The 15,561-nt window shown below is 32.2% G+C and overlaps 1 protein-coding gene across 1 annotated transcript in view; it reads left to right on the forward strand.

Annotated features, from left to right (window-relative positions):
- Nucleotides 1-15,561, forward strand: part of LOC127734141 (protein mono-ADP-ribosyltransferase PARP14-like) — an 89,878-nt gene that overhangs the window by 69,305 nt on the left and 5,012 nt on the right. Inside the window, exons 20-23 of the mRNA XM_052243824.1 lie at nucleotides 3,457-3,644; nucleotides 5,859-6,065; nucleotides 8,874-9,090; nucleotides 10,835-11,013. Coding sequence (XP_052099784.1) covers nucleotides 3,457-3,644; nucleotides 5,859-6,065; nucleotides 8,874-9,090; nucleotides 10,835-11,013 — 791 coding nt within the window. The remainder of the gene's footprint in view (nucleotides 1-3,456; nucleotides 3,645-5,858; nucleotides 6,066-8,873; nucleotides 9,091-10,834; nucleotides 11,014-15,561) is intronic.

Genomic DNA, 15,561 nt, shown 5'->3' on the forward strand with positions numbered 1-15,561 from the left:
TAGATTTTTAAAAGACATTGTATTAATGATAAATAAAATTTTGGAATTTTTTCTTCTTTTGTTTGGTAAATTGTTTGAAGAATTTTGTGGTAAATTTGTTTGTTATTCTGTAAAAACTTATTTTCTGAATGCTATATATATATTTTTTTTTTTGATGAAGTGAACTCCTTAGCTTATATATTGTCTATTAATAAACATATATTTGGATTTCTGATTTTGGGCCCAGTTTTCAAGTTGGTCCAAATCGGGGTCCAAAATTAAACTGTGTTTGATTTCAACATAAATTGAATATATATAGGGTTCTTTGAAATGCTTAATCTATACCTGTATTTATTTTCATTATTAATAAGATAATACCACTCTGAGGTCCAATGGGTCCTTAATTAAACTTTTGTTTAATTTCATCAAAAATTGAGTTCTTTGGTTCTTTGATATGCTGATTCTAACAATGTTTGAGTGTTAAATCATATCTAATTTTAGAGAACTTAGTCATCACTGGTTGTTGTTGTTATATTATTGATTATAATTTGAAAAATTGCATCATATCTTATTTTAGAGAACTATTTATCCAGTTTGAGTTATTTCCCTTTGCACAGAAAATATTATGGATAAATTAAACTGTGTTTCATTTCAACATTAATTAAATATATATAGGGTTCTTTCAAATGCTGAATCTAAACCTGTATTTAGATATTAGATTTTTGGGCCCAGTTTTCAAGTTGGTCCAAATCAAGGTTCAAAATTAAAATTTGTTTGATTCAACAAAAATTGAATTTATGGGGTTCTTTGAAATGCTGAATCTAACCATGTATTGAGAGATTTTGGATTGTGGGCTCCTTTATCAAATTGGTCCACATTGAGGTCCAGGGGTCCTAAATTAAAATTTTGTCAGATTTTATCAAAAATTGAATTCTTTGGGTTCTTTGATATGCTAATTCTAATATGTACTTAGATTTTGGATATTGGACCATAATAGGTAAATGCCAATTTCAAATATTTCAGTTCTTTGACCACATTCATTTTGTGTCACAAACCTATGCTGTGTCAAATATTCAATCACAATTCAAATTCAAAGCTGTTTTTAGCTTAAATGTAGTGTCCATACTTGATCAACTGTTCAGGGTTCGACCTCTGCAGGAAAATCCGGTTTGCTGTCACTCTGACAGCCTCTTGTTCACTTATCATTCAATCATTTGCTTTTTGGTAGTCAACTTAAACAAATTAACACTGTTAGCAGCATTTGAATGCAAGACCACACTATTAATCATTTATTGGTAGAATTTCAGGTGAGGGAAAATTCTTGTGGGATAGTTATGAAAAAGTTTAAAAGTACATAAAAATAATTTGAGTTATTACCCTTAGTTTGATAAAACAAGTGCATCAAAGGCCGACATTGGAATGCTGTTCATTTATCATGTATTTATGTGCTGGAATGTCAACTTGTCTTGCATATCCCTATATGTCATTCAAACTCAAATAATAAATCCCCACTCCATGCATACAGATCAATAAGAACTTTTCAAACAATATTAGAAAAAATGAGGTTTATGGTATAAACAGTCTATACAATATGTCAATTGGACTAATCCCCTACAATGAATTAGTATAGCAGAAACTGTCAAAGATCTGCCATCAACACCAAATACTCCAAATAACAACAAAACTTTAAAACGGACATAGGCATCCACTAACAATGATTCTGACTAAAAACAGGAACATAAACATGTGACAGGGTTTAAACAAGTTTTTGTTCTCAATCTGAAAAAATCTAAAATCAAAATAAAAGGTAAATAAAACCATATACAATAAAAATCAGGACAGGTACACCAGTTGAATTCTATAATAACAGTATGATAGATAACAAAATGTGATTCCAAAGTCATGATGTGCAAACATTTAAAAATTAACTAGACCACAACTTACAATGCTTCTTATTATGGAAAATCAATCTTTAGGTATCTATTGAAGTTTGTCTTTTGCAAGATTCATCCATTTATATGAATAAGCACTTTTATTTTTAGATTTGAACTTAAATTGTTTTAAGTTTTATGTCTGTGTTAAGTTGTGATAGGAAGGGACAGTAAACTATTATCATTACTTAACTTTTGTTGTCTGTCCATTGTCCACTGTCATCTGTAAACATGTAGAAATTATCTTAAAAATGTCAGCAATTCTAGGATAGAAAAGGAAGAGTCACATATTGTTATTGTACTCATCATTTACTAGTCATGTAGATGTGCCATACTGTAAACAGATGTAGGTCTTACTAGTCATGTAGATGTGCCATACTGTAAACAGATGTAGGTCAACTCTCTTTAGTGAATGGAATGATTGTAAGGAGTACACATCAGTCTGGCAGGGTTCATCTGACCTTGACCTCATTTTCACTGTTCATTGGTCAATATTAGGGTTTTGTGGTATTGCCTTTTTCTCAAATACTGTAATGCAGTAAGTCAGCTATATTTGTTGTATGGAATTATTGTGAGGTGTACATGTCTGTCTGGTAGGTTTCATATGATTTTGACCCTATTTTCATGGATCTTGATAATGGTAAGCTTATGTGGTATTTGTAGTAAAATCTTATTCTTAAAGATTGGCAATATGATATTCAATCAGAAATCAGTAAAGCAAGCAAGACATGTTACGATTATCAGGTTGTCTGCATATTGATATCGTAAAATATCAGCTGTGAGTCACAATATGAAGCTTTTTGTCAAGTGAGTGCAGCGAACCAGATCAAAAAGGCTTCATATTGTGTTGAGCTGCTGATCATTTTCAATATGAATATGCATACAACCAGATAATCGATTTATCAGGTTGTATTTGGGTATTTTGCATGATAGAAACAAGTGTTTTCTTTGTTTCACCAGCAAACCAGAAGATGACGTGATATGTTTGGGTCAAACCTATCAAAGTTGGTTCAAATATTATGATGTCGGTGATATGTCCAGGTCAAAGTTATTAAGGCCGGGTCAACGTATTTGACGTCACAAAGCCGTGATATGTAATTTTATTAAGAGCTTAGCAGAGTGATACAGACAGAGGGACGACCGATAAATCAGCATATGCACTCTTCTTTTTGATTACATTCTCTAGATTTGTCAAATACCAAACGTTTGCCTCTCAAATGTACCTGTTGAAGTTAACTCAAAAACACATATTATTAATTGGCACAAAATCACTTTCTTGCTTTTTCAACTGATGTAAATTTTAGTCCAATGCAACATAGAGGTCTTAATTAATGTAAAGCATGTGAAGTATAATAAAAAAAAAATCTCTTAGCATGAATTCTGACAATTTATTCTATGACCTATATGAAAATCAGAAAAAATGAAAAAGATTATTATAAGCCGCACATGTAAGATTTTAAGATAAAGTTAAACATCTATTTTAATGACATGAACATTTTAATTGCTTCAATTTTTCAACAACAAAAAATGCTTTAATTTATTTCAGCTGCTGGTCCAGTTGGTAAATTTGTTGTGATGCATGATGACCCAGTAGGTACTGATACTGTAAAATTTTTAATCTATGGAGAAAGGAACACTCATAGTGTCAAACAGATGTTGATGAAAGCAATAGAATCAGAGTATGAAAAGAAAGAAATGCATGATTCTGTTATCGAAGGCTTAACAGACAATGAGGTAGTTACAGTGCTGAATATTTATCATCTAGAGAAAAAATGTAATGGAATAAAATGATATGTATATGATGAAAGATTATGAATAAAATTGAGAATGGAAATGGGGAATGTGTCAAAGAGACAACAACCCGACCATAGAGCAGACAACAGTCGAAGGCCACCAATGGGTCTTCAATGCAGCGAGAAACTCCGGCACCCGGAGGCGTCCTTCAACTGGCCCCTAAACAAATATGTATACTAGTTCAGTGATAATGGACGTCATACTAAACTCCAAATTATACACAAGAAACTAAAATTAAAAATGATACAAGACTAACAAAGGCCAGAGGCTCCTGACTTGGGACAGGCGCAAAAATGCGGCGGGGTTAAACATGTTTTTTGAGATCTCAACCCTCCCCCTATACCTCTAGCTAATGTAGAAAAAACAAACGCACAACAGTACGCACAGTAAAACTCAGTTTAAGAGAAGTCCGAGTCCGATGTCAGAATAGGAAACAAAAGAAAATAAACAAAATGACAATAATACATAAATAACAACAGACTACTAGCAGTTACTGACATGCCAGCTCCAGACCTAAATTAAACTGATTGAAAGATTATGTCTTCATCATATGAATATCAGGCACAATCCCTCCTGTTAGGGGTTTAGTATTATACCATCATAAAATATATGAGAAGAACATAACCCATGTCATGCCAACAACTGGTTTTAGAATAAATATGTTTAATTCCGATGCAAAGACCCTATAAGTGAATCAATATTAAAGCCAAAATATGCAATCTTTAATGACCTGACAACAGTATCGTAACTATATCCCTTCTTAATAAGTCTGTTTAAAGGTTTTGTTAGCTTTCGAGGTGAATACTGACATTTTTGTGCTTTGTAAAGAATATTACCATAAAAGATTGGATGTGAAATACCCGAATGTATAAGATGTCTGCATGTTGAGTTATATTTACGAATGATGTCCTTATACCGATGATAAAATTTAGTAAATGTTTTGACTAGTTTATGATATCGAAAACCCTGGTGATAATTTTTCAGTAATACATAAATTTCTCTCGCTAAAATCTGCAGGGTATATTCTTAATTAATTTTGAATCAACTTTAAAAGTATAAGGTTAATGAATTGTTATCTGCAACTGTTTTTACAGTCATTTACAGTTGTGTTTGCCAGGAAATGCTGTGAAAAATGGCATGAGCTGATATTCACTTCAGAAGGAAGTCATGAATTTTATAATGTTTGCATAAGAATTTGAACCTTATGTGAACAAAGAACTTGGCATTTTTCATTTTGAGAAATTACGTGCAACTAATAAATAACTTTTTCAAAAGATGGTTTTCCATAAAAGTGCAAGCCAAAATGAGGAGTAGGCACATTGAAACAAATATGACAGGCGACACATGTCTAAGTTGTAACAGAAATGGCATACATATCTTCCTATTGAGTACGAAATGCATACATAAGAATCTTCCATAAGGTACAAAATGGCATACATATAAATTTCCCATAAGGTACAAAATGGCATACATATAAATTTCCCATAAGGTACAAAATGGCATACATATAAATCTTCCATAAGGTACAAAATGGCATACATATAAATCTTCCATAAGGTATAAAATGGCATACATATAAATCTTCCATAAGGTATAAAATGGCATACATATAAATCTTCCATGAGGTACAAAATGGTCAGGTTACGAAATGGTTTTTGTTAGGGTATGATATGGTTAGGGTAAGAAATGACTATACTTCATAAACCTTAAGTGATTACACTATTAGATGAGAAAAGATGAGGAAGGAACAGATTTCACAGCTGGTACTGCCAATTAACAGATGTCATGCAATACCTGCGATCCTCACATTTATTTTGTGGATATACATGTTCAAGATGAACCATCACAATATTTTAATGCATCATCACACATATTACATTAAACAGTATTTTCATTTGGCAATCTTTGAAAAAAGAGGGGCATTTTCCTGTAGTTTTATTGGGCTTATTTTTTATTTGTTAACATTAACCATTTAACAATTTTCATCTTATGATAAATAGGAAATTTCAAATGAAGGAAACTCAGGTGGAAAATATTCTCATGGTGTAATGTTAGAAATAGTTTTTTCAAGGATCTGAGTATGAAATTTGCACTTGAGTATACATAATTGTTGCCATCCCTAGTACAAATATTTGTTGTTTATATCTTTTGTAGCAAGCAGCAATCCATAGTGTAAAGAAAGATCTCCCTATTAAGATATATATAGATAAACAAGCAAGCCAGATAGTTTTAGAGGGGCTAAAGGCTCACATAATAGATGCTTTAAATAAAATCCATCGTTGGCTTAGCAAATTTAGACATAGACGACATTGTGAAGTGGAAGCAAAAATCATGAATGACCAAGTTCAATGGTTTTTCAAAGTAAGTAAAAACAAGATTGTTATGCCCCTGCTGTAGCGGTGGGGGCATTAAGTTTTACCCTTGTCCGTCTGTACGTCCCAAAATTGGTTTTCGTTCTCTAACTTGAGTTTGCCTCAACCTAATGCTATGAAACTTATACACAATGCTTATTACTACAAAACACAGATCAAGTTTGAATTTTGGTGGCGTCATTTTAACCTTTCTAGAGTTATGCCACTTTATAAGTGGTAAATTTGCAAAATGTTTAGTTTCCGTTCTCTAACTTAAGTTTGCCTCAACCAAATGTTATGAAACTTATACAGAATGCTTATTACCACAAAACACAGATCAAGTTTGAATTTTGGTGGTGTCAATTTAACCGTTCTAGAGTTATGCCCCTTTATAAATGGAAAAATTGCAAAATTTTTATTTTCTTCTAAATATCTAGTAATTTTTAAAATTGGAGTTATCTTCCTTTGTCCATGATTATAGTTGAATCAACTACAATCAATACTTTATACAATGCAATGTTTAATTTTGACTTGCACTGATAAAACACAGATCAAGTTGAATTTGGATAGTGTCACTTTAATCATTATTGAGTTATGCCCCTTTATAAATCGAAAGATTGCAAAATTTTTAGTTTCCATTCTGTAACTTAAGTTTACCCCAACCAAACATTATGAAACCTATACACAATATTCATTACCACAAAACTAAGATCAAGTACAAATTTTTTGTTTCCGTTTTCTAAGTTTAGTTTGCCTCAAACAAATGTTATGAAACTTATACACAATGCTTATTACTACATAATACAGATTAAGTACAAAATTTGGTGGCTACACTTTTACCATTCTTGAGTTATGTCCCTTTATAAACATAAAATTTTTTTCGTTTCCGTTCTCTAACTTTAGTTTGTCTCAACCAAATGTTATAAAACTTATACACAACCGTTCTAGAGTTATGCGTGTTTACAAATAAAAAAATTGCTGAATTTTTAGTTTCTGTTCTCTACTTAAGTTAGACTCAACCAAATGTTATGAGACTTACACACAATGCTTATTACCACAAAACTCAGATCAAGTTCAAATTTGGGTAGCGTCACTTTTACCGTTCTTCAGTTATGTCCCTTTATAACTATATGATATGCAAGCGGGGGCATCATCCGTGTCCACATGTGGACATACACTATCCACATTTATTTTTAAATATATTTGTGAACAGAAATCTGTAATTCTGATATCATAATTTTGCAAAATTTAATATAGTGGACACTCATCCAAACGGCAAGGATGTAATGGATGTGTGTCAATATCTGAATAAGTCATTAGGCTTGAGGGTTTAATGAGAATGTTTATAGACAAAGTAGCTACATGGTTTTGCTATTTAAAGAAATAAAAGTTTCATGGTTATTGGTAGGGTGATATATAAGCCAATACATCAATCTCCAGACATTTTTTAAAAGAAATTTAATGTAGTAAATGTATACGATTTGTGAATATAAATATGGGTGGGATATGGAAGGGAATGAAACCCTCAAAGCCTAACAGCTTATTCAAATAATGACCCACATCTTTCACATCCTGGATGTGTGATTGAGGGTCCATTATTTTTTATATTAAAGGCCAGAGGCTTTATCGTGGCTAACAAACAAATCTTTTGGGCTGGAAATAAAACATCTTTCAAAGATAAACATTTACATATGAAAAAGACTCACAAAGTCAAATAAGACTTTAACAACTGTGATTGCTGTAATATAGATATAGTATGTCTTACAGTATAAAAATTGCGGATGATTAGCTTGTAGAATTCATGCTGAGTAATTGGACATACTCCTAACCCCCAACAAAACTGTGATTACAAAGCAGCAGGTGGTATATAGTTTTTATCCAGTCTGTTATTTATTTTTGTTTCCAGATGCAAACTCAAATACCTTATATAAGATTGTAACCTTACTTGGACATTGGTCACATATAATTAGAGGAAGATCACTATTGATTTTTTTTTAAGGGTTCACGTGACCTTAACCTCTTTTCATGGATCAGTGATCAATATTACATTTTTGAGATAAAGTCTGTTTCTCAAATACTTAAACCAATAACTCAACTCTGTTTTGCACATGGCATGATTGTAAGGTTTTCATTTGAGTCTGGCAGGGTTCCTTTAACATTGTCTTCATTTTCATTTTCATTGTTTATTCGGTAAGTTTGAATTTTTGTGATTAGGTCAACTTCTCAGATACTATCAGGAACAGGTCAACTCTTTTTTGGTGTACATGATGAATTGATTAAAGGTGAACATGTCATTCTGGCAGGGATTATCTTATATAAGCCTATATCATTTTCATGAATCATAAATGATGTCAAGGTTCTGATATACCTGTCTTAAGTCCTTGGTATTTTAAACAACTATATATAAAATTCAATATTATTCTTCACCATAATAAGTTCAGCATGTGGACTGTTGTTTTTTATGTGTTAAATTTTTATGATAGCCTGTAGGCATATTCAAATAAATGAAAGTAGTTGTTTGGTTTATGTTAATGAAACAACAACACACCAATACAAGAAACAAATAAAAAAATAATATGGCAATATAACTTTGCACGAAGATACCTCTATCCAAGTCTGATTACTTTTCATCTAATACTGTAGTAGGTCATAAACTACTTTTCATAATTTTGTGACCTGTGTTTTATTTTACATCTAGTATATTTAATTCCATGACTGAAATTATCTCCCTGAAAGTCAAAATAGGTCAATTGTGACTCATTGAATGAAAAAGTTGTAGATGATGATTGGAGTAATATTTAGTTGAATTCCTTTGTAGGAAATAGACCAATCAGGAAAACAACTTCTTCGTGAATATCCTCGTTTGATAAATATGCATCTTGAAAATGCACATCGTGGTATTTCTGGACGATCGGATGTTGACTTCCAAGAAGCTTCTGGTATTAAATATATTATTGATTTGAATACTATGAAGGAATATCCAGTTAATGATCCAACTGACACAGTAGAAGTTATCAGAAGAGAAAAATTAAAAGGTATTTATTCTAATAAGGGGTGCTGCCATGCTGTATATAAAGATGTTTTTACAATAACACTTGTTCAAGGTATATGAATAAAAGATGTTGTGAGACATAGGTTATGAGACAGCTACCAGAGAACAACAACAAAGTGAATAAAGGGATAAATTAACATATGATCTTCACTAATGGACAATTTAAGTACATATGCAACTTTGTCAAGCTATAAACTCCCCTTATTTAGACAAGTCGTAGACAAATAACCTAAAAGTCTGCTTTTGATTGTAACCAAATACTTTTTTATCCAGAAATTTGCTATATATTTCAACTTATGCATCTCTGGATCAAATGGATGCAAGCATTAATAAAAGAACACTTTTAACCAAAAACATTGCTTTTAATGAAATATATATTCATATGTTAATTTTTAGTAAACATTTTGAACAACAATATTTGAAGCCTAGGTCAAACTTTTTCCATGTAGTAAAAGTTTTTATAAAGTTATCAATTTCTCACCTGTTAGCACAATTGCTATTCATCAAGAGAGCTGATAAAAGTTGTAACCTTTTAACTTAACCAGTCTTGGATCATACCGAGATCATCGGCAACCAGATGTTGATTAATATTTTTTAGAAAAAGGGTCCAGAAAGGGTTAAATTTCCAAAGAGTTAGAGAAAATAAAATAACACATTACAACAGCTGGATATTGGTCCCTCTTAAATATAAAAATATTCAATAATTCATGAAAACACTGATTCAGTGTAGTTAATAGAATTTTAAAGTCATTTGCCTTTATTCACTATATATGCACAAGATTTGGTTGACCCACCTGAAATAGAGTGCACAAGTTTTTCACTCTTTAGTTGTTTCAAGATTGAGTAAAAATAAAAGTAAGAAGATGTGGTATGATTGACACGAGACAACTCTCTGGTATAAGTTAGCTACTATAGGTCACTGCATGAGCAAAAAAGTATGGTTTTGCTTGAATTTATATTGAAAATTAATTTTGAACATTGCTCAAATGCAATATTTAAAAGGATTGTAATTTGAAATCAATTCACTCCAAAATTACATCCCAACTCCTTTGTTCTACAGGGGTGATCAGAGTTGGATCATCCCTACCAGATCACCCTACCTTGAGATTCTTTGTTCTGCATGCTTTCTTTTATTCTGTAACATTTTGGCGGGAATGTCGAACACACAATAAAACTTAGTAATATTTAAGCGGAATAAAGACTAACTTTCAAAATTTATGTAGAAAAAATCCTCTAAATTTTCAGTGTCTATGCGGGGAATTGAACTCAAGACCTCAAGCATATGAAGCCACGATTCATACCCCTACACCAGGACGACTGGATACAGAGTCGCTGTTAATTTAACATATTTAAACATTGTATCCGGTGCTCATAAAGGATATATACTATATAGTTATATATAAAGTATATTATAATTATTGTATGGCATTCTGAACTAGATGTTATGAAGCGTATATGTTTTTTCATATAGTCTAGAAGAGCTGGGATGTAAAATAGTTATCCCACTCGGACTTGGTGTGTCAGTGTAAGATCACCCTCTGGCCTGCGGCCATCGGGGGGGGGGAGGGGGGGGATCTTACACTGACACACCGCGTCCTCATGGGATAACTATTACTGATCCACTAATAAAACCTTTAACTTTATTTACAGTCTGATTTACAACCAAATTTTCTTTTTTTAATTTGGACTAATTCTATATTGCATATTTTTTAATTTTCTTGAATCAGATGCAGAAACATTTAATCTTCCTTCCAAATGGGATGATAATAATGATCAGAATTTGAAGGTTATAACACTGTTGAACTACTCACAAGAATTCATGGATGTGGAAAAAATGTTTAAGACATCTGTATTAAATGGACATTACAAATCTCAGTTTAATGCTTCAACTTTCAAAGTTACAAAAGTAAGTTTATATGTCATTAAATTTATTTCCTTGCCTTGACCATGATATTGTCCTTCATACTAACCTAAAACCTTCCCTCTCTATGAAGAATTTCTTTTGATAGATATATTTTTGCCATTTGCTCTGTCTTTTTAGTTTTCAATTCACAGTAGTTTTGCTAAGTTCATTTTAAGCTCACCTTGACAAAAGGGCTGATTTTGGCTATTTCATTAGTTAAAACAACAACACTTTAGGGATTGCTGCAGTGGTTTAATTAGGTCAACATATTAAGGTGCCTAGGGCACTGTGATCAGGATAAAAACAGTAGAGAAAATCGCTAAAGTACAAAATCTGTAAGTGATACATTAAATTAAGTCACAATTTTACCATGGTGAGTGTAAATAGAAAGTGAAAGTAGGAGAGAGTGGAAAGATACTAAAGCATACCTGCCAACTGTCACTATTTGCGGGGGATTTCCCCCATGAAAGCTTCCAAATGGAAATTTTGAAAGAGCAATTTTGTCCATAATTTTAAACAAAACAACCAATTATATCATGTGGCTATAGGATTGTAAAAGAATGAAGAAGCAAAAAAAAAAAAAAAAACATCATTAAAATACATTTGAAGGCCCCCTTGAAGGTTTTGTATGACTATAAGAACTATCTTGCACACAAAACCCCCATGTGTATTTTGCAATGTTGACAGGTATGCTAAAGAGACATTCAAACTTATAAGGCGAAACTAAACTGACAATGCCAATAGAAAAACAAAAGAACACAAAACACAACATAGAAAACTAAAAACTAAAAACTGAGCAATACAAACCCCACCAAAACTGTGGGTGATCTCAGGTACTCAAAAAGGGTAAGCAAATTCAGCAGATGGATGATTTCAACTTCATCACTTTGAACTCTTGGTTTGATAGCTTCCTTGTAAACAGCAACCCTCTATCAAGGAAATCATGATAGGCAATGCAAGCTCTCGAATATTGTATCAACTGGGAGACATGTACTCCATATGCAGGAGCTGCTGGAATATTGCTACATAGAAATGGAAAGTTCACACCCTGCAATGTGGAAGCTGAAATCATATCTTTTGTAGTAAAGTTTTGTTCTCAACCGGCCCTTCTTATCAGTTTCTAGATGTAAGCCAAGATGTTATGGAAGCAAACTTGAAGAAGAATATTGAATAAAATGTGTATGTCATAGAAATTAGAATAATTGTTGATATTTGTCTCTCATAATTCTTTTAAGAATGGCATTAATATCTATTTATGTTTTTATGATATATGTATATATTTTATTGTGTATATTAATGGTGAGACGTTAATAAACTATCTATCTATCTATCTATTATTCTGCCAAGACTGTTATTTGCTGAAAAAAGAATGAATACTGTAAATTCAGAAATTATTGCGTGCATTTATTATTGCGATTTTTCAAAAATGGACAAGAATGCGATTTTGAATATTGCGTTTTCAGAAAAATCTACATATAGATCTATGTTTTCGTTATCAAAATGCTAGTTCTTATTATTGCGATACTCACCTAGTCGCATTATTCGCATTAATAAAGACATCGCAATAATTTCTGAATTTACAGTATGTGTTTGTTATCTTGCTTAATGGAACTAAAATATTTAATAAGATATTTTGAGACTGTGTGCAGTTTGCATTGTACCCAAATTATATATGCTATATATAAACAAGTCTAAATTGACAACAACGATCAAACCTATGATTGCGTTGGATAAAAACCGCAATTTTTATACGTGTGCATGCAAAACAAATTTCTTGGTAGAGGGGTCTAAATACAGCACAAACAACATTTTCCAAAAGACCAAATGAGTGAAAAAGTATATTTTAACAAAACGCATTTGACTAGCAGGTCGAACAACTGATGTTCTTAAACCTTGCTGACTGCCATTGGCAATTGCCAAATAAACGGATCACAAGATGTAACAAAACAGATCTTATTATTAAATTATTACCAAACAGAAAACAATAAACTTGCGGAAAAGATGGTATACCGCAAACATGAGGTGCAAAAATTTGTACACCATATCCGGATTTCAACAATTAATGTCTCTTCAGTGATGTTAGGAATTGAAACGGTATTTGGAAGGCCATATAATTTACCTCAATTTAGGATAGACTCTTGAATTTTGAAAGAGTCAAAATAGGATGAACGGATCATATAAACCCGAAGGCAGATATAATACAAGCCCAAACGAAAAAATATAAACAAGTCTAAATTGAAAACAACGTTCAAACCTATGATTGCATATACAGTTATTATAACTCATGATCCTACATCCTGTCGATACTATTTACTTATATTTTGGGCATTACACAAGTTTGTGTGTTTCATAGACTGATACTTTAGTCTAGGAGAACATGATTTATTGATTATTTGTAATTGGCTTTGAACTAGTTTTCAGTAACTGCAAGTACTGTTATATCAGTGCTTTGTGTCTATGGTTTTTGTGCTTCATACCGATCTTTTGAGTTGAGCCAATTGCAACTGATTTAAACAGTTTGTTCTTATGTTGTGCTGTTACACTACTGTTCTAGGTTAGGGGAGGGTTGAGTGCTCACAAACATGTTTAACCACACCACATTCTTTATGTGCCTGTCCCAAGTCAGGAGTCTGTTATTCAGTGGTTGTTTTGTTGGTTCATGTCTGTCATATTTTTTTTTCGTAAATTGTTATGTGAAATGACTGGATGTAAAGCCAGAGTCACTATCTAAAAGTTGGAACAGAGTTGCCATTTACTAAAGACCAAACATTAAGTTGCCTGGAGCAATACTATAAATTGTACATATTAGTAAAAATAAAAAAAATGGGTATAGCAAAATGATAGGTTTTTGTCTCGCCTTGACGGAGTCAAAAAGCGAGACATAGGTATGCTGTTTCCGGCGGCGGTGGCGTCAACAATGTATTAGTTTGTGATTAGATCTAGTTTATGGTGAACCACAAGTGGTAGGTCAATGATATTTGGTATGCAGTTGTATTAGCATTGGCACATCTCATTACTATGGAGATTATTTGGCCTGCCCCCTCAGTCATGGTCTATTGACTTTGAAACTTTGCTTAGTTTACATGTATTAGTTTGTGATTAGGTCAGTTTATGGGGAACCACTAGTGGTAGGTCAATGATATTTGGTATGCAGTTGTATAAGCATTGGCATATCTCATTTCCATGGAGATTATGTGGCCCCGACCCATCAGTCATGGTCTATTGACTTTGAAACTTTTGCTTAGTTTACATGTATTAGTTTGTGATTAGCTCAGTTTATGGGGAACCACTAGTGGTAGGTCAGTGATACTTGGTATGCAGTTGTATAAGCATTTGCATATCTCATTTCCATGGAGATTATTTGGCCCCGCCCCCTCAGTCATGGTCTATTGACTTTGAAACTTTTGCTTAGTTTGTATGTATTAGTTTGTGATTAGGTCAGTTTAAGATGAACCAATACATGTAATGTTAAGTCAATGATAATTGGTATGCAAATGTATTGGCATTTGAAAGTTTCATTTCCATGGAGATTATGTAACCCCACACCCTCATTGTGGTTCATTGACTTTGAAATTTTACATAGCTTACAAGTTAATGTTTGTGTTTTGGTTTGTTTAAAGGGAACAACTTATGAGATTGCAGTGGTATTTGGTATGCAGTTGTATTAGTATTGGCACATCTCATTTCCATGGAGATTGTTCAGCCCTGTACCTTCAGTTATGGTTCATTGACTTTGAATATTTGCATAACTTACATATTAAAGTATTGCTATTTTAATTTCAACATTTGCATTATCAAAATAACAAATAGGCGAGACATTTCTCTGTGTTAACAGTTTATTACATTATTTGATATTGTTAAATAGCAAAATAAATTAAAATAAAATATCATCAGTTGATGGTAAATTAAAATTTAAATATCTTGTGCTCCTTTCACATTGTAAACAACACCATGATAATATTCTTGATTTATCTTTGATAAGCCCTGATTCAAAATGTACTTATAAATGGCTGATACAATGTACTCCTAACTTGAATCCCTATGTACTGTAACCTATCTACAATCACTATGTCCAATTCGCTCTTTGAAAATTGAAATTGAAAAAAAGAATAATGAAGTGTTATTCCTATTATATTGCATAACTAAAAGAATTAATACAATAGAGCTTTGAAAAATGTTTATAAAATTGAAATAATGTAATCTTCTGCAAAGTTTCTTGAATGTTCTTGGCTCTTTTACGTTATGTCTAAAACATTGTCATTTCGGGCATTTCATAGCTGACTATACCTTATGGGTTTTGCTCATTATTGAAGGCTGTATGATGACCTTTAGTTGTTAACTTCTACGTCATTTGGTCTCTAGTGGAGAGTTGTCTCATTGGCAGTCATACCACATCTTCTGATTTTTATAATGACGTGACAAAAATGAAAATTCTCAAGCTTAAGGTTATTCTGTTACTTGTATGATCAAAATTTAGATAATATCTCATTAAAATGGTAATTTTGAGGTAGGTGTTGTTTCATTTTCGACTCTATTGAATTAATCATACAT

The sequence above is a fragment of the Mytilus californianus genome, unplaced genomic scaffold (genome assembly GCF_021869535.1).
Source record: "Mytilus californianus isolate M0D057914Y unplaced genomic scaffold, xbMytCali1.0.p SCAF_3, whole genome shotgun sequence".
Classification (NCBI taxonomy): domain Eukaryota; kingdom Metazoa; phylum Mollusca; class Bivalvia; order Mytilida; family Mytilidae; genus Mytilus; species Mytilus californianus.